Raw genomic sequence first — 18,769 nt, forward strand, 5'->3', positions numbered from 1 at the left:
GTGAAAGTGAGAGCATGTGTGTGTGTGTGTGTGTATGAATGTGAGAGTGTGTGTGAGTGTGTGTGTGAAGAGCAAGAAAAAGCAAACAGCAAAATATCAGCACCTGGTGATGCCAGGTGCCCATGAGCCGCCCTGGCTGTGTGACGTGGTTGCTAGAGAGGGAGTCGGAGAAGAATGTCACCTGCCCTCGCATTGCTCCTTAAGACCTCGGTTGTCCCTAGGATCTCACCTCCTGAGGGTGACATGAGAGTCAGAAACTGGGCCTCTGCATGCCACCCAGACCCTCGCTCCCCACGGCCAAGTTCATCTTACTCCCAACAGCCGATCTGATGCCCCCACCAGGCCCCGAGTCCCCCCCCCCCACCCTCACCCCGCCATCCCCTCCCTCCAGCCCCGGCTCTCCTAAGCCCGTGCTCCACAGGCCAGGCCGCAGGAGGCCTCTTTCCCAGACGCACCCTGATGGCCTCCTGCACCCCAGCCTGACCCTGGCCCAGACCACCAGGCTGCCGGGGACGGGGTGGCTGACACCCCGGGGCAGGGCGGGCTCTGCAGAAGGGCCCTCCGGTCCGGTCCCTGGGTGGCCTCGGGCTGTGACCGTCCCTCTCCAGACTTCCCCGGGCAGCAGAAGTGCGTCTGTGACGTGACCTGTCGCTGCGCTCATGACCGGGGAGGTGAGGGGACAGGAAGCTGGCCTTCCCCGGGGAGAGACGCAGCCGGCACCTCGCCCGCGGGCAGGGCGCTGTGTTTCCACGTCCTGCGCTGCCAGCCTCCCTGCCTGGCCCCGTCAGCCTCCAGCCCCAGTGCCAGTCTGCATTCTCAGCCCTGCTGCGCCCACTTGTCCCGAGGTCGTGAGGGGCATGGGGTCTCCTGGGCCCAGCACGGAGCAGGCTGCAGGATGATGGACAGGCGCACCCCCAGGTGATGGAGGCTGTCGCGGGGGAGGTCGGGATTCCGGGGCATGGAGCTAGACCGGCCAGGCTACTCCAAGCTGCTGAGGACGCTGTTTCTGCTGCCGCCACGTGGGCCTGCGGGTCAAAGGTGGAGGGTCATCACGCTGTCACTCACTCACGACCCTCTTGGTTGCAAGTCATGAGAAACACAGCCCCAACAGGCCCAATAAACACGAGGTCATCCACTGGCTCCAGCATCCGGGAACTTCTTCCTTCGCAGGACTCCAGGCCTGAGCGTGAGTGGAACTCAACCAGTCAGAAACCGGCTTCCCATCACCCTGAGTGGCAAGATGGCGTCCTGGTACCAGGCCCACTTCTCTGTCGGCTTAGCAGCACGGGGGTTGGGGGGGGCAGGGGGAGTGTTTATTGGCCCAGCTCGGGTCACGTGTCTGTCCCTGAACCAATGGCAAGGTCAGAAATGTGGTGCTCTGATTGGCCAAGGCCCCCTGCCCATCAAGGTGCCTAAAGGGAACCGTGAGTCCCTGACCAAAAGGGTGGTGCAAAGGTCTCCTCTCTCAGACCCCCTACCCCATGTCTCCTAGCTGTGTCTGTTTTCAGAAAACTCAGAATAGGGACATTTAAGTGAAACGTGGGCCCTCTGGCGTCTTAGCCCAGGCTGCAGGGGTAGCTTGTTGCTGCACAGCTGCCCCTCAACGGGTGTCACCTCCCCAGCTCCTTTAAGTGTCTTCAAATTAGCCTCTGTTCCTGGCAACCCTGAGCTTAGCACGGAATCCATAAATGTCAGCCATTGCTCTATCATCTGCTAACTTTAAAGGTCAATTTCAATTTTCACTGGAGTTTTTCTAAAATTGTATTTATATTGATTTCAGAGAGGGAGAGAGAGAAAGAAACATTAATGATGAGAGAGAATCATGGATCAGCTGCCTCCTGCACGCCCCCCACTGGGGGTGGAGCCCATAACCCGGGCATGTGCTCTGACCGGGAATGGAACCGTGACCTCCTGGTTCATAGATCGTCGCTCAACCGCTGAGCCACGCCAGCAGGCTTCACTGGAGTTTTTGTTGTTCTTTGTTAATCCTCACCTGAGGATGTTTTTCCATTGATTTTTAGGGAGAGTGGAAGAGAGAGGGATAGACAGAGAGAGAAATATGGGAGAGAAACACATTGATTGGTTGTCTCCTGCATGAACCCTGATCAGGGCCCGGGGCCAGGGAGGAGCCTGCAACCAAGGGCCCTTGACCGAAATCGAACCCAGGACCCTTTGCTCCGCAGGCTGATGCTCTATCCACTGAGCCAAACCGGCTAGGACTTCACTGGAGTTTTTAAAGTTGATCAGAGCCTCTAAAGTATTGACTGGCCCTGGCTGGTTTTGCTCAGTGGTTAGAGTGGTTAAGTCTGTCTGGGGTCCCTTGTTAAGGAATCCTATCTGGGAAGTGTTCTCTGATGAGCTAACTTCTCCTTACGTCTGGTATCCTGGCTCCCATCCTGACTCTTCCACCATCCTCGGGGCCTGAATCACGTATAAAGCTAAGCAAATGCCCTCGAATTTCTTTTTTTTTTAAATTTATTTACTTTATTGATTATGGTATCACATAATTGTCCTCTTCCCCCCATTCCCACCCCAAACCCCTCCCCACGTATGCCCCCACCCCCCTGTTGTCCGTGACCACTGGTTAGGCTTATATGCATGCATACAAGTCCTTTGGTTGATCTCTTCGAATTTCTTTATGAATAATTGTTAATACATATTGAACACGTACTCTGTGCTAGATACTATGGCAAATGCATTATGGATATTCATAGAGCAACCCTGGAGGGTGGGAATGGTAGGATCACCCTGTTTTACAGAAGAGGAAATTGGGGTCCCGAGAGGTTAAGGAACCTTCCCAACATCTCATGGCCAAGGTGCTGCTCTCCCTCCAGCAGCTGGTTTGCCACCTCTAGTCCAGTCCACGTCCCCTCCACGCTGAGCCAGGGCCTGGGCACTCTGAACCCACAGGTGAGCTGCCCGGATGAGTGGCCATTAATAACTTCTGAATACTCCAAGTCTTTTAAAATATATATATATATATATATAGATTGATTTCAGAGAGGAAGGGAGAGGGAGAGAGAGATAGAAACATCAAAGATGAGAGAGAAACATTGATCGGCTGCCTCCTGCACGCCCCCCCACCAGGGATCAAGCCAGCAACCCGGACATGTGCCCTGACCGAGAAATTGTACTGGTGACCTCTTGGTTCCTGGGTCAACGCTCAACCACTGAGCTACACCGGCCAGGCTACTCCAAGCCTTTGAGGAGGCTGTTTCTGTTGCCTCAGACATACCTTTTCTTTTGCCTCTACCAAACCGGTTCATCCTTCCAGCCTTCCTTCCTCCAGGCAGCCTTCTTGGCATCCAGGAGTAGGTTGGACGCCCCAAACTCCATGTGAAGTCACGTCCCCCAGTATTTTCCCATCTGTACTACAACTGACTGCCAGCTCCCAAGTGGGTAGGGATTATTAAAGTCTTGCTTTACTTTGCTTTAATTATATTTTTGGAAAATCCAATTGCTTATTGTAGTAAAACATACCCTAAGTAAAGTGCACAAAGCTTGCATGGATTGCTCAATGAATTTTTATGCACCTACACAGCCTTGTCACCGCCACTCAGACCAAGAAAGAAAGCATGGCCTGGACAGTGTGGCTCAGGGGTTGAGCATCGAAGTATGAACCAGGAGGTCACGGTTCAAATCCAGGTCGGGGCACATGCCCAGGTTGTGGTCTTGATCCCCAGTGTGGGGCGTGCAGGAGGCAGCTGATCCATGATTCTCTCTCATCATTGCTGTTTCTCTCTCCCTCTCCCTTCCTCTCTGAAATCAATAAAAATATATTTTTAAAAAACAACACAACACAACAAGCAAGCATGTGCTGTACCCAGAAATCCCCTGGTCCCCTCCCAGTCATTATCCCCACCCAGAGGGATCTACTGTCTGACCACCGTGGCCACAGCTTTGCCTTTTATGAAACTTCGATTAAGTGGGATCACACTAATACGCTTTTGTGTCCGGCTTCTCCCTCCACATTATGTCTGTGAGATTCATCCCCATTGCTGCCTGTTTCTGTGTTTTTCCTTTTTATTCTTGCACAGCATCCCATTGAATGAATATTCCAAATCCATTTCTCCATGAGGCCAGGGGATGAACTAATCGGCCGGGATATGAGATACCTGGAATGCTCATTCTTTGCTGGTGCGAGCGTCAGTGGCCACAACCACTATGGGAAACTCTTGCCTACCATTGTCCTAATAACGGTCATTTACTGAGCCTTTACTCTGTGCCGGGCACGGAGTAAGTGGCTCATCTGCATTGCCTCACTTCGTTACCTCGCCTTAGGAAGGTAACTGCCTTCTCGAAATAGGACAATCATGGTCTCAACGTTATAGGACAGTGGTCGGCAAACTCATTAGTCCACAGAGCCAAATATCAACAGTATAACGATTGAAATTTCTTTGGAGAGCCAAATTTTTTAAACTTAAACTTCTTCTAACACCATTTCGTCAAAATAGACTCGCCCAGGCCGTGGTATTTTGTGGAAGAGCCACACTCAAGGGGCCAAAGAGCCGCATGTGGCTCTCGAGCCGCGGTTTGCCGACCACGGTTATAGGATTACATAACTGAGCTAACACTTTGAAAGATTAGTCCAAAGCTGCCACTTTGGAATTCTCGTTTATGATACCTGTTACCGTTATTACTAAAGGACACAGGGCTGGGAGGTCAGGAACCTGGGTCCCATGCCTACCCAAGCCAACCTGAGCAAGTCACCTCAGCAGCCTTGACCTCTGAAAGGTCAACAACCTGCTAGCAGGGGACTCCTGGAGGTGGCACAAGTTAGTCTTCAACAAGACCCAGGCTCGAACTTCAAGAAGACTGCAGGGGGTTGAGCGACCCGGGATGGAGACGCTTCAGGAAGAGCCTTGGCGGGTTCAGGAGCCCTCTGCTAGCTTCTGCTAGAAGCGGAGCGCAGAAGGTACTTTCCAGCTACGATTGTTCTAGAGTCCAGACCTACTTCTCTCACTAACTTGTAAGCTCCTCAAAAGCTTGATCCGCGTATATTTTTTCAGGCATTCTCACAAATAGGATTTAAACGTCTCTCTTCCTCAGGCACTATGCCAAGGTCTGGGGGTATACCACAGTGAACGAGACAGATACAGCCAAGGAGCAAGAGACATAGGGTGTGGGGGAACCACAGTAGGACCATGAGGGGAGAGAACTCCTGGTGAGCGGGGTGCAGGAGAGTCAATGGTCCCTGAAACCTCCTAGTTCTCCGGAAGGAGGGGGAGCCCAAGGGGGCCAGAGTTGGGGACAACAAGCTCCAGGGCCATGAGCTGAGAAAGGGCAGAGGGTGGGAACTGAGAGAGGAGGGGGGGTGGGGGGGCTCAGGGGCTGAGTGCCAGCTCCCAGGGATTCCTGGAGGCCCAGGCAGGGAGTGTGCATCGGCTCCGCAGGCTAATGGAAACACTCCCAATGCTTTACGCTACAGTGGGCCACGTGGAATCCCACCCAGGGTAGCGAGGTCTCCTGATGCTCCGTTGGTGGGGCAGGGGCACACGTGGAAGGTGCGGGACTATCAGTCCAATGAATGAATGGATGGATGCACGCGTGCAGGGATGGGCGGAGGTCTGTCTCCTGCGGGAGGCCTTGGCTCTAGGCCCAGCGACCTGGCGCTGTGACCTTGGGCACATCCCCGCCCCAATTCCGGGCCCAGAACCCTGCGTCTCGGGGGCGGGGAGGACGTGCAAGGAGGGACAGTGCGCGCGCAGGGCCGGCGGATGGACGGACAGCGGGTCGTTCGCGGACCGGCCCCGGGCCCGAACCACGGGCCGACCCGGCAGGACTGCGTCCGGGCCCCAACCCCGGCCACCCGCCGTGTTTACATTACCCCCGTGCCGGCCACGCGGCTTTTGGCCGCGTCCACCCGGCGGGGCCCCGCCCTCCGCCGCGCGCGCCAGTCGGCCTCCCGCGTCCCGCCCCGCGCAGGCCCTGTCACTGGGCCCCGCCCCTCCGGTGCGCAGGCCCTGTCACAGGCTCCGCCCCTCCCACACAGGCCCCGCCCCCGGCGCACAGGCCCACCCATCTGGCCCGCCCCTTCCGCGCTGGCCCCTCCCTAGGCTCCGCCTCGCGCCGGCCACGCCCCCGACGGTCGGGCGTCTCGGCCAGTCTGCGCCGCGGAGGGCGGTCCGGACGGCGGCGCTGGGCCGGCCCGGAGCCCGCGGGGCGGGGCGGAGGGTGGCGGGAGGGCGCGAGGGCGGGCCGGGGGCCGGTTCCGCGCGCAGAGATTTTTAAATGTCCCGCTCTTCGCCGGGCGCAGGAGCAGCCGGCTCGACCGCCAGCGCGGTGTAGGGGGCAGGCGCGGATCCCGCCACCGCCGCGCGCTCGCCCGCCGCCGCCCCGCTGCCGGCCTCCCGCCCGCCCTCCGCCCGCCGCCTGCGGCCTCGGCGCGTGCCGCCGGCCTGTCGCGGACCTGCTTCGGGTGAGGCCCCGAGCGGCTGTGGAGGGCGCGGCGGCGAGGGCTCCCGGGTCCGGCCGGCCGCGCCTGGCGGGGTGGGTGGGGGTGGGGCGCGGCCGGGTCGCCGGGTCCCGGGGGGCGTCAGCGCGGGGTGCCCGGGCTGGGTGGCTCAGGGAAGGCCGGGGGAGGTGTTCAGGGGGAGACTGAGGCAGCCCAGGCCCCAAGGGCGGCGATGGGCCGGCAGAGCTTTCGGGGGGTGTCGGGGCCCCCCCACCCCGAGTTCGGACCCGGTATCGCGGGCTGTTGGGGGCGCCACGGGTGACAAGCCACCCCGGCCCATCGGCCATTTTCCCGACCGGCCCGGGAGGCTCCCGCCCGGCGTCTCTGCCGCGCGGGAGGGGGAGGGGTGTCCGGGGCACGCCGCCGGGCCCTGGTCCCCTCCGTGGGCCGTCCTCACCCAATTGCCCGCTTCGTGCCCCCCAGGCCTGAGGTCTGACCCCGAGTCCCCGCCATGCCGAGGGAGAGCAGGGAGAGGTGAGTGGCCCGGCCACTGTGGAGAGGGAGGGCGTGCAGCGGTGGGGGAGGGGTGGCCCGCATTGGGGGGCAGCTGGCCCTCACCTCTGCCACCCGGCTTTGCAGGGATGCCAAGGAGCCGGACACCATGAAAGAGGAGAGCGGCTCGGACGCCTCGGCTCACTCCAGGAAGAGGAAGGCGAATGTGGCCGTTGTGAGTACAAAGGAGACAGGTGGGGGCGGATGGCCCCCCATCTCACCTGGGTACCAGTCTGGGCCCTGGCCACGTATGTGTGGAGAGGGGGCACCCTTAGGGGCGGCCGGCGTGTGCAGAAAAGCTGTTCACAACCTGACTGACTTTCCTTCCCTTCTCTCTTGTGTTCTGTCTCGGGCTGTTCGGCGGGTTTCCTTGGGGGTGGCATTGCCCCGGTTAGTTTCTGCAGGATCCCGATGAAGAAATTGCCAAAATCGACAGGACTGTGCGGAGCCAGTGTGGCGATCAGGTAGGTTCCCCTGCTGAGGGGGCCACCCCGGGGGAGGTCGGACCCACCCGTGGGTCAGTGGGTCTCATGCTGTCCTGCCGCTGGCCGAGGCTTTCTCGGGCCGCCTCCTGGGGCTGAGCAGTGCCTGCTGTCAGGGCCCGGGCCTCTGCCGGCCTCGGTTTCCGGGAAGGGCTTGTGTTCCTCTTGGTGCCGCGTGTGGAAGAACCAGGATGGACATGGAGTGACCCAGTCCTCCCCTTTCTGCCCTTGAGGAAATTGAGCCTCAGGCAGCCTCCCCCAGGGTCCTGTGCGGGGGGCGGGGGGGGGGGGGGACGGGCCTCCGGAGGTCTGTGGGCCCGTGCCCTGGGGAGGGCTCCTGACTCCGCTCTTTAGGGAGCTGTGATGATGGTCTGCGTGGGCTCATCCGCGGCTTCTCCCCCATTCACACTTGTGCTTGCACCTCCGGGGGCTTGAGGCCCCCCCGGCCCCTCCTGCTGTCTGTAGGTCAGGTTTAAACTGTGACCTTCCTTCTGGAAGGTCTTCCAGCCCATCCAGCAATTGCCTGTCGTGGTCCCTGCAGTCCGGGGCTTGGCCTGGCTGGCGGAGGCCAGAGGGTTAGTGGAACATTGTGTGTAATAAGTGTGTCTCAACATATTTTTTATTGACTGGCCCGTGTCTCTCGCCCCTCCTTCATGGACTTCCCGCCAAATTGCCTGCATGCTCATGATATCATTATAATATCAGAAGTTCCTGGCAGAACACGCGTGTATTATCTCTCCGCCTCAGAGATGGCTGCAGACTGTAGTTATGGCTGCACAGGGGAGCTGCCTATCTCCCAACGAGCCGGTCCGGCCTCTGACGCCTCCCGCAGGTAGAAGCTGAGCGGGAACCCAACCTGTGCCGAGGGCAGGGGGCCGGGCCAGGTGAGCCGTGGGCAGCGCATCGCTCTGCGGGCCCGGCAGCTGGGTGTGGGAGAGCGAGGGCCACACTGCGCCCTCACGGTGCCCTGCCCAGGAGGCCCGGGAGTGAGCGTGTCTGGGCCGGCTCCGCTGAGTAGTGAGCTGGGGGTTGAAGACGTCCCTCTCTATTAGAAGAAGAAATAGTTCATCTTAGGAGAGGAATTGACACAGTGCATCCCAAGTTCTTCCCTTTTTCTTTTTCTCCCTTAAAACAAATCTTCAAGCAAGATCGCGCGCGTGCGTGCGTGCATGTGTGTTTTGTTTGTTTGGGGTCTTTTTTGGTTAATCCTCGCTGGAGGATATTTTTCCCATTGATTTTAGAGAGAGTGGAAGGGAGGAGTGAGGAGGAGAGAGAGAAACATTGATGTGCGAGGGCCACATCCATTGGTTGCCCCTGGCACGGGCCCCGGGAACCTGAAACCCAGGCACGTGCCCTTGACCGGAATGGAGCCTGCCGATCTTCAACGGAGTCACCACTTTATGATTGAAGAAATCAGTCATGTACAGACAGCAGAATGGGGGCTACCAGAGGGGGAGGGGTGGGGAGAAGGACAGGTGTGAGGGGCAAACACAGGCCCTGACGGCGCGCTGGGAGGATCTAGACCTGGGGTGGGGAGTGCACATGGGCATGCAGGTGTCAGAACGTTGTACGCCTGGAATTTACGTAATGTTACTAACCGATGTTACCCCAGTATATTTAACAAAAATATTTAACCAGTCATAGGCTTTTTGAGAATAGGATGATTGCTTTAAGGAGAAAATTCTCTAAATGGCAAAATGACCTGAGTATTTTCCAGATATTGAAAGCTGGGTAAATTAGATATCTGGCACCTTTAAAAGCAACGCCTGTTGTTTGGGGTCTAATGATGGAGTCTTCACTTACCCCTGATTTGGGTCTCGCTCCCCAGTGCACGGCCTCGGGCAGGAGTTGGGTCTACGGGGGTCTCTGGGCCCCACCCATCTCCGAGGGCTTCTCAGGGTGACCTGTGACTTGGGCTCCACTTGGGTCTGATTGGTCAGGTAGCCTTTTTGTTCTGTTTTGAATTGAGGAAAACGAGGTCCCCATGACATAATGTACTTGGTGGGCCTGCATCCCAAGGAGAGGTCACGTTTGAGGCAACGTTGTGTTTGAAATGGCAATTTACACTTCCTGTCTTTATACTTTGAAGGGGAGTGGTTATGTCAGTGTTCATTGGAGACTACCTTCCACTCGTAAGAAATTTTTGTAGATGAGTTGTACTTGTTAAAAAAACAAATCTCTGCCTCCTGACTGAGGGACCCACAATGCCCTGCAGGGGCCATGCCCAAGGCCTTGCTGCTGCACGTGGGTCCGTGTGCTTTTTGCTGGTGATGACGTGAGAGCATTTGTTGTGTCTTACGCCTCCTGCATCATGTCGCTGCTCAGACACCTCTTGTGAGAAGGGTGATCGGAGGATCAGGTGCTGCTCGTTTTCTTAGAAACAGATTCGTGTCCATAGGCTCCTAGGCTATGCCAAAGGGAACAGACGCTGGGGCCCTGGCGGGCGTGTCTCCTGCGCCCTGAGCTTGCTGTCGCGGGGGAGACGTGTGGGACTCCTGCCCTCCCACGGCGCCCCGCCTGTGGAGGTAGCGTGCCAGCCAGCTTACAGGCGTGCCTTTCCTTCCCAGCCGTGGGCCGGCAGCGCAGCCTGTGAGAACCCGTGCTCCCTGATCCCCACGCCGGACAAGGACGACAATGAGCTGGTGTACCCCACCTCCGCACACAAGACCCCCGGCGCCAGGCCCCCCAGAGCCTCACCCCTGCCTCTGCTGAAGTGAGTGCCTGCCCTGGGCCCCACAGCCCGCGCGGCGCGGCGGGTGCACGCTGACCCCAGTCTGTGTCCTTGCTGTGGTGTTTCCTGTAGCTGGGCAAACCGAGAGGAGGTTTGGAGAATCATGTTAAACAAGGAGAAGACATACCTCCGGGACCATCACCTGCTGCAGCGGCACCCTCTCCTGCAGCCGAAGATGCGTGCCATCCTCCTGGACTGGCTGATGGAGGTGAGCTGCTCGCCCGCCGCGGCCCGGCCAGCGGGGCCTCTGTGCTCCCGCCCGTGGTTTCGTCCCACTGGCACATTCCGAGTCTCTGCGGCTGGGAGGAGGTGAGGCTGACACTGTCCGAGTTTGCAGTTGAGACCGTCTGTGTCCGAGTGAGAGCCTAACCCGCAGCCTGGAGTCTTCACTCTTCTTTCCAGAGCTCTGCCTCCTCTGAAGGAGAGTTTGGACACTTGTAGTCGTTTTTATTTTTATTTTCTTTCTTTAAATGTATTACTGATTTCAAGAGAGAGAGAGAGACATGACGTGTTGTTCCGCTGATTTACACATTCACTGGTTGGTTCTTGCATGTGCCCTGACTGGGGATCCGGCCTGCACCCTTGGTGTGTGGGGCTGACGCTCCAACCAGCTGAGCTCCCGGCCAGGGCGGGACCTGTACACTTTAACCAAATGCACGCTCGCCCAGCGGTGAGGAAATGGCTGGTGCTTTCCCGTCGGAATGAAACTCACGAGGGGGCAGCACCCAGCAATCCTAGCACTTGAGACAACGCTGCTGGCGCCGCCGGTGAACGCGCTCGGTCGCAGCTCGCTCCTCCATGGCCACTTCCTGTGCCTGTGCTGAGGGGCAAGCAGGGGGTCCTGGCAGGAAAGCACTTCTCCCTCGGCCTGTCCTTCCTCAGCTCGGGCGGCCTCTGCCTGTGCTGTTCGCCCAGCAGCTGTCGTAAGTGCCCCTGTTCCGGCAGGTGTGCGAGGTGTACAAGCTGCACAGGGAGACGTTCTACCTGGCGCAGGACTTCTTCGACCGCTACATGGCCACGCAGCACGACATCGTCAAGACGCTCCTGCAGCTCATCGGCATCTCGTCCTTATTCATCGCCGCCAAGCTGGAGGTGCGTGGATTGCGGGTGCCGGGGATGGGGCTCACGCTGCCCCGGAGCGCCACCGAGAATGGGGGCGAGGCCCACTGTTTGTCTACAATGCACATCCTACATTTTCCCAAGTGAGGCCTTCTAAAGCTGAGGCACACACAAACCCTAAACACGAGCCGAGAAGGGCGAGAAGCAGTGCGTGCACGAACTGCTCAGGGTCACGTAGTCCGTTAAGTGGAAAAGGTAAGCCCTGACCTAAGGATTGCAGTTGCCGTGTGAGGACGAGAGCAGACAGCCCAGCTTTCAAAGACGCTCTCAAAGTGTTGGGAAAGATGGACATTTCAGACTCTTCCCAGCGAGGAGTTTGATTGATTGATTGACTGGTTGGTGAGGGTGGGTGTTTCATTTCTTTCCCTTTAATGCAGTGTGAACCCCTGGAGTGGCTCCACATTTATCCCAGCAATGTACCCCCCTTCCTTCCCAGCCATACCCCCTTCTTTCCTGGCCATGCACCCCCCTTCCTTCCCTGCTGTGCACCCCCTCTTACCCTACCATGCATCCCTTTCCTGGCCATGCACCCCCTTCCTTCTCGGCTGTGCACCCCCTCTTTCCCTGCCGTGCACCCCTTCCTTCCCTGCCGTGTACCCCCCTCTTTCGCTGCCGGCACACTGAGAATGAGTTCAGTTAATAGCTCTTTAATAGCTGAACCAGCAGAGGGGCTTTTGCTAGTAGCTTCTACTTCCTTCAGGAAATCTACCCTCCGAAGCTGCACCAGTTCGCGTACGTCACGGACGGGGCTTGCTCGGGAGACGACATCCTCACCATGGAGCTGATCATCATGAAGGTGGGTGCCTCCCTCCTCAGCGCTTCACGCACACAGCACCCCGCTCTGGCCAGTGCATCTGCCGTGCCCCTCAAGCGGGACAGTGGCTGGGGTCGGCTGCATGGTCAGCTCCTTGGAGGACCAACAGGGGCAGAAATGTCTTCCTCAGCCGCAGGCCTCCCTCCCTCTTCCCTCAGGCTCTGAAGTGGCAGCTAAGTCCCCTGACCATTGTGTCCTGGCTGAACGTGTACATGCAGGTGGCCTACCTGAACGACATGTACGAAGTGCTCCTGCCTCAGTATCCCCAGCACGTCTTCATCCAGATCGCAGAGGTGGGTGCCGCAGCCTGGGGTGCCTGCCCCCATCCCCGCCCCCACCCCCCGGCCGTGGCCCGCGGAGGCATGTGGCCGCTTACTCAGCGCTCTGTCTCCCACAGCTCCTGGACCTCTGCGTGCTGGACGTGGGCTGCTTAGAGTTCCCCTACGGCGTCCTGGCCGCGTCCGCCCTGTACCACTTCTCCTCCTCCGAGCTGATGCAGAAGGTCTCAGGTGCGCCTCTCCCGGGGCGCTCGCGGGGCTGGCGGGCCAGCCGCTGTCTCGGCGCCTGACGCGCGCGTGTCCTCCGCAGGGTACCAGTGGTGTGACATCGAGAAGTGCGTCAAGTGGATGGTCCCCTTCGCCATGGTCATCAGGGAGGCAGGGAGCTCGAAGCTGAAGCAGTTCCGGGGCGTTCCCCCCGAGGACGCCCACAACATCCAGACCCACCTGAACAGCCTGGACCTGCTGGTCAGTCGCCCCGCCCTTCCCCCCAGGAGGGACAGTCGCTCGGCAGGCGCTGCTCTGAGCCCTGTGCAGCGCAGGCTTCTAGATTGTTCTTTGCTGTTTTCCCCTCACTCACCCCTAGGAAGCAACACACAGTAGATTACGCCCGAAAGACGCTTTCTCCCGTGGTAACACTCTGTCCTTGTCTGCAGGACAAAGCGCAAGCCAAGAAAGCCATATTGTCGGAACAGAATAGGGTTTCTCCCCTCCCGTCCGGGCTCCTCACCCCCCCGCCGAGTGGCAAGAAGCAGAGCGGCGAGCCGGAGACGGAGTGACCCACCAGCCTCCTCACCAAAGACAGTGGTGCCCAAGTGCCTGCCCGCCCCACGCCCGCCGGAGGCCGCCTCAGCTCCAGGCGCTGAGCAGTGTCCTGTGGACGGCACTGGACGGGAGTGTCGCCCGAGGCCTTGATGATGTGATCAGTGGGTCAAGTACACCAGCCACCTCCAGACACGACGCGTCTCGATGCTGCTAGGAGGGTGCTGCTTGACTTGATTGACTCTCCCAGGCCACAGAGCGTGAAGCTGAGGAGCGTGGCCTCCGGTTGGGGCGCTCGGTGCCGAGGGGCGGGCAGGGCGAGCGCCGTGACGGGGCCGCGGCCAGCCTCGCTGGGGGCCGCCCTCCACGCTATCTATCAGTTGACAATGTACAATGCCTTTTATGAACTGTTGTTCTAAGTGCTGCTACGTCTGCCCGTTTTAATAAAGGTCACACTGTCTTTGAGACAGCTGGCTCGATGTGCTGTGTCTCTCATTGGCCTTAGAAGCCAGCGGTGAACGCGGCTGTGTGGAGTTCCCGGTTCTAACGTCACGCTTCTTGAAGCTCAAGGCTTCCCGCCGGAAGAGCTTTGGGGGCAGCCTCGCACGCCACCCACGGCCCGGACAGAGCAAGGCTCCGCTCGGCCTTGCTCCCACAGTGCCCGGCTCGCGCCTGCCCCGCCTGCAGGACTTCTGTCTGGAGGTCTCAGCAGAGGGGCCTGAACTCTACTCGGAGAAGAAAATGCAAAGTGAAGTTACACGCAGCCCAAGGCCCTGATGTCATCTGCCCTCTGACCCCGGCCACCGATGGAGTCACCACGGGTGGGCTCACGGAGGAGGCCTGGCGGGCGTGGTTCACGTCACGCGTGTTGACCGTTCTCGACGTGGCGGCCTCAATAGCCGTCTTCCTTTCTCACAAGGCTTCGGCGTGTGAATGGTCTCGTAAAAGGGAGGGTGGATGAGCAAATAAATCAACTTGTTTCCAACTTGGCATTTTTATCTCATTTTGTACAAAATCTGCCCGATGTAGAATCTGCCATTTCCAATGTGTCCTATTTGTAGGAAGTTGGAGAGTGACCAGACTTACGTTCTGACAAGTTTAATACCATTTCCTGATAAAACTGTCCTAAGTCTCCAGGCAATGCTGTGCAACTGTGAGTGACACCCTGCCAGTAATTCTTCCATTTCAGCTGAAAAAGTTTTTTTTTTTTAATTTTTATTGATTTCAGAGAGGAAGGGAGAAAGAGAGAGAGATAGAAACATCAATGATGAGAGAGAATCATGGATCAGCTGCCTCCTGCACGCCCCCTACTGGGGACGGAGCCCGAAACCTGAGCATGTGCCCTGGCTGGGAATTGAACCCTGACCTCCTGGTTCATAGGTTGACGCTCAACCACTGAGCCACGCTGGCCGGGCCGTTTCAGTTAAATTTTTAGCGTGATTGTTTGCAGGTGACTTGCAAAAAATCCTAAACGTGGTTCATTTCCACTGGGCACTTTCTATGCAAAAGGATGGCAATGAAACCATTCCTATTTTCAAGGTTTTAAGAGTTTGGGAACTTGACACCAGGGAGGTCACACAGGTCGGAAAGCAGGTCTGAGGTGCATGTTAATTTCCAGGTTGCTGGCAGCCGTCAGGTTGTGGGTCTCTGAGTGTGAGGAGCGGAGGCAGCCGTGTGTGTGTGTGAAGTGGCTGGAATGCTGTGCTTCTGGAAGTCCGTCCTTTGTTAAACGACAGTGTTGCCATGGGCGACTCTGAATCTGCTGGTGAAGGTGCGTCCTGGTGGGTGAGTGAATTTGGAATAATACGGCCTGTGGTTCGCCCTGGCCAGTTGCTCAATGGTTAGCGCGTCGGCCCGCGGACTGAAGGGTCGTGGGTTCAATTTTGGTCAAGGGCACGTACCTCAGTCACAGGCTCCATCCTCGGCCTGGTAAGGGTGCGTGCGAAAGGCAACCAATCCATGGCTCTCTCACATTGACATTTCTCTCTCTCCCCGTCCCTTTCACTCTCTAAAAACCAATAGAAAAATATCCTCAGCCCTGGCTGGTTTGGCTCAATGGATAGAGCGTCAGCCTGTGGACTGAAGGGTCCCAGGTTCGATGCCAGCCTAGGGCACATGCCTGGGTTGTGGGCTCAATCAGCAGGAGGCAGCCAATCAATGATTTTCTCTAATCATTGATGTTTCTATCTCTCTCTCCCTCTCCCTTCCTCTCTGGAACCAATAAAATATATTTTTTTAAAAATATCCTCAGGTGAGGACTTAACAAGAAAGAAAAAAATACTTTCTGTGGCTCCGTCAGAAACCCAAGGGCCACGGTAAGCAGGGTCTCCGCTCCCCAAGCAGCTCCCTCCATGGCTCGTGGTCAGTACAGACCCGGGTCCCCGCCGGTCGGCTCTCTGCCCGTCTGCCAAGTCACTTCTGTCTGCGACTCAGCTAGACCCGGCTGTGGCCAGGTACCCGGGGCAGACACTGGGTGAAAGGGCAGGTCGGGTCCTCCTGGGCGGACCGATTCTCTGTGGCCGGGGCCTGAGCAGAAGGACGGCAGGAAGAGGCCACATGGTTCCTTGTGTCTTCCTGTGTTAGAGACGGAGAAACACAACGTATGGTCCAGCCGTGACGATGCACCACCCTCATCGCGGGCCCCAGCGCAGGGGAGCCACCCCTGACTCCACCAGAGCCGCGCTCACGTCTGTCTGTGCCCCGTGCCCGCGGTGGTGGCGTTGACATTGAAGGTTACCAATGTCGTCTCCCCGTGCGGACCCCTCACTGGTCCAGGGAGGTCCTCATATCAGGTGGGTAACATGCTGCGGAGGCTCATGTGGATTCGGTCTGGGGGTCAACACCGCAAGCTGGGGGACCCTTTCAGATCTGGAGCTCCTGAGGTCACGTCTGTGCTCTGACCTACACACAAACCAGGTTGAGGTTTATTCCGGCAAAACTGGGCCGCGGCTCAGAGTGTCGACGGGAAGACACAAGCAGATCCGATCGCGTTGAGTCAAGTTCACCCGACGGCGGGTTCGCCCACAGCAGTTTGAAATTCAAGTCACATTTCTACCTTGTTCGTTGTTGGAAGACCATTTCCATCCCTGCCACAACCCTCTAATTCGCTGGTTACGGGTCTCAGATGGCCACCGAGGACTCAGTTTCGGAAAGAATTGTCCTGTTTGATCACACGTGCCATCCAGGCCACGCGGTCCTCTGTCCCTCGAGGTGACCTGCCAGCAGTGCGGACCAGAAGTAACAGCATTAGGAGCCTGCACGTCAGACCTCGCGGTGGCTACTCCGTCGGTGACAATAGAGTCTTAAATACCATTTGCTGCAGACAGTCCAGGCCTGCGCCGACAGCCAATTGCATTTTGTGGGCAGTGAGCGTCGATTTTCCCTGCCTCGTCCTGATTCCACGTTGGACTCCAGAAGCCTCAAAGGTGCTCAGATTCCCAGGCTTCCGGGCTGTTCCCCGAGCCTCAGACAGGGCAATGGCATCCTTTAGTGGGTTGGTCGGCAAACCGCGGCTTGCGAGCCACATGCAGCTCTTTGGCCCCTTGAGTGTGGCTCTTCCACAAAATACCACGGCCTGGGTGAGTCTATTTTGAAGAAGTGGCATTAGAAGAAGTTTAACCTTTTGCACTTGGATGTCGAGTGTGACTCGACACGGTTAGCATCGGTAGCAGCTCTTTTTATACTCTTTGAATGTATCAATAATTTGAAATATAAAAAAATCCAAATAAATACGTTTGTATGAAAAGAAACTCCAGTTTTTTATTCTACTGCCGCGCTTTGTAAAATCTGGGGTATTTAAAAAATTAAATCCCGAGTAGAATAAAGGAATCGAGAAAAAAGCAAGCGAGTGCAAAGGGTTAAGTTTTAAAAATTCGGCTCTCAAAAGAAATTTCAGTCGTTGTACTGTTGATATTTGGCTCTGTTGACTAATGAGTTTGCCGACCACTGCCCTAGCTGGTTTGGCTCAGTGGACAGAGCATCTCCTGTGATCAGAAGGGTCCTGGGTTCGATTCCGGTCAAGGGCACATATCCCGGTTTGGGGCTCAATCCCCAGTGTGAGGCATGCAGGAGGCAGCCGATCCCTGATTCTCTCTCATCATTAATGTTTCTCTCTCTCTCTCTCCCTCTCCCTTCCTCTCTGAAATCAATTAAAGTATATATTTCCCCCTGTTGGTGCACTGGGGGAGAGGGTGTCCTCTCTGATTGCTGTGGAGTTTTCTCTGGGGGGATGAACTCCAATGTATATCATCTCCACACCGACCCGTGGGCTGCCACCGACACGTGCACCTGTGTGTGCAGGTGTGGCTCATTCCCCCTCCCCCCCATCAGCGGGCAGCTGCCCCGCAACTTTGCCACCTGTGGTCAGCTACTTCCCCAAATCGTGCCGATTTCCGCTCCCAGCGGCGGAGGGACCGTCCCGCCCCCACACCTGCTCTGACACTGGGCATGCCACCCCTCTCCCCAGGAACATGGCTGCGGTGTAGCTTGATTGGCTTTTCTCTGATTATGAAAGTGAAGCACCTGTTTGTTATAAGAAGTTAGACAACGAGGACGAACACAGCACAGAAACTGAGACTCCCCAGAGATGGCTCTCTCCGTGTTGGTGACGCAGGGTGGGCCGCTCCAGTGCTGCTCGCCGCGCACACTAACACGCGGAGGAGCGGGAAAGCCCGCTGCAGCCATCGCCTCCTCTCAGCGTTTTTAAAGGCACACACGAACCCACCCCTCCGGTCGCCTTTTTTTTTTTTTTTTTTTTTGAGTGCCTGCCAATTAGTTTCCTCACTCAGCTCAGAATTCCAGGGCCTGGCACGTAGCAGGTACTCATTAAAGGTGTGCTCTGTGAACGGAGGGGCAGCTGGATTGATTCCTACGTGGGAGTCACTTCCATTAAACTTCTTATTCTTCCAGAAGAATACAGGCTCCTCCCTGCCAAAGGCAACCAGAAGGTGGAGAAGCCAGGCATGGACAGGAACGGGTCAGGCCCCTCTTTTGAGAGGAAAGTTGCCACCCACCATCACATTCCGATTCCTGGTAGGATCACGAGGGAGGGTGGACTTTCACGAGCCCAGGCTCTGATGTGCCCGACACCAGACAGAGCTGGATGTGCAGTCCACTCACTAGGATGGGTGAGCCCGCAGGCAAGGCCCTCACCGCCTCCGAAGGAAAAGCCCCAGAAATCCAAAGTTAACATATCCCCAGCACCCGGAGTCTTCCAGAAGGTTCCGTGTCTCTCTGTGTGCGATGATGACTGGGTCTGAGGAGTGTCCCCGGAGGTTGTGTCCTCTGTCCCTGTCTGTCTGTCCCCGAGGCTGTCTGCTGTGCGGAGCGGGGTCCATGTAGGGCGAAGTAAAGGCTGCCCGTGGGGCTGCGGGTTGGCGCTTGCCAGGGTTTGGGCTGCAAAGTGGTTTCACTTATTTATTTTTAATTGTATTTATTTTTTAGAGTGAGAGAGGAAGAGAGAAACATCCATGTGAGAGAGAAACACGGGTCAGTTGCCTCCAGTTCCCAGGGATCGAACCTGAAACCGGGGTCTGTGCGCTGACCACGAATCGAACTAGCGACCTTTTGGTGCACAGGATGATGCACAGACAACTGAGCCACACCAGCCAGGCAAAGGGGACTCAGCCACTGGCTCCC

At 57.4% G+C, this 18,769-nt stretch overlaps 1 protein-coding gene across 3 annotated transcripts; it reads left to right on the plus strand.

Moving 5' to 3' along the window:
- Positions 1–6,232: 6,232 nt before the first annotated feature.
- CCNE1 (cyclin E1) lies at positions 6,233–13,611 on the plus strand. 3 transcript variants are annotated; one of them, XM_054710453.1, is made up of 12 exons: positions 6,233–6,418; positions 6,878–6,928; positions 7,034–7,121; positions 7,342–7,410; positions 9,996–10,141; positions 10,232–10,367; positions 11,105–11,251; positions 11,979–12,074; positions 12,251–12,385; positions 12,490–12,601; positions 12,681–12,838; positions 13,027–13,611. In XM_054710453.1, exons 2-12 carry the CDS (start codon positions 6,906–6,908, stop codon positions 13,147–13,149), a joined length of 1,233 nt encoding a protein of 410 aa, XP_054566428.1. In that variant the 5' UTR covers positions 6,233–6,418; positions 6,878–6,905; the 3' UTR covers positions 13,150–13,611. The 3 variants fall into 3 exon arrangements, with proteins under 3 accessions (XP_054566428.1, XP_054566427.1, XP_054566429.1); XM_054710452.1 differs by lacking the exon at positions 6,233–6,418 and adding an exon at positions 6,441–6,465; XM_054710454.1 differs by lacking the exon at positions 6,233–6,418 and adding an exon at positions 6,473–6,489.
- The last annotated feature ends 5,158 nt before the right edge of the window (positions 13,612–18,769 follow it).

Source organism: Eptesicus fuscus, chromosome 21 (assembly GCF_027574615.1).
Source record: "Eptesicus fuscus isolate TK198812 chromosome 21, DD_ASM_mEF_20220401, whole genome shotgun sequence".
Lineage (NCBI taxonomy): Eukaryota > Metazoa > Chordata > Mammalia > Chiroptera > Vespertilionidae > Eptesicus > Eptesicus fuscus.

Bases quoted from the DNA above. Each gene is read 5' to 3' on its own strand.
- CCNE1 (XM_054710453.1), top strand. From the start codon at position 6,906: ATGCCGAGGGAGAGCAGGGAGAG. The intron at 12,075-12,250 runs GTGGGTGCCTCC...CTCTTCCCTCAG, and splicing joins TGGAGCTGATCATCATGAAG to GCTCTGAAGTGGCAGCTAAG. The intron at 12,602-12,680 runs GTGCGCCTCTCC...TGTCCTCCGCAG, and splicing joins GCTGATGCAGAAGGTCTCAG to GGTACCAGTGGTGTGACATC.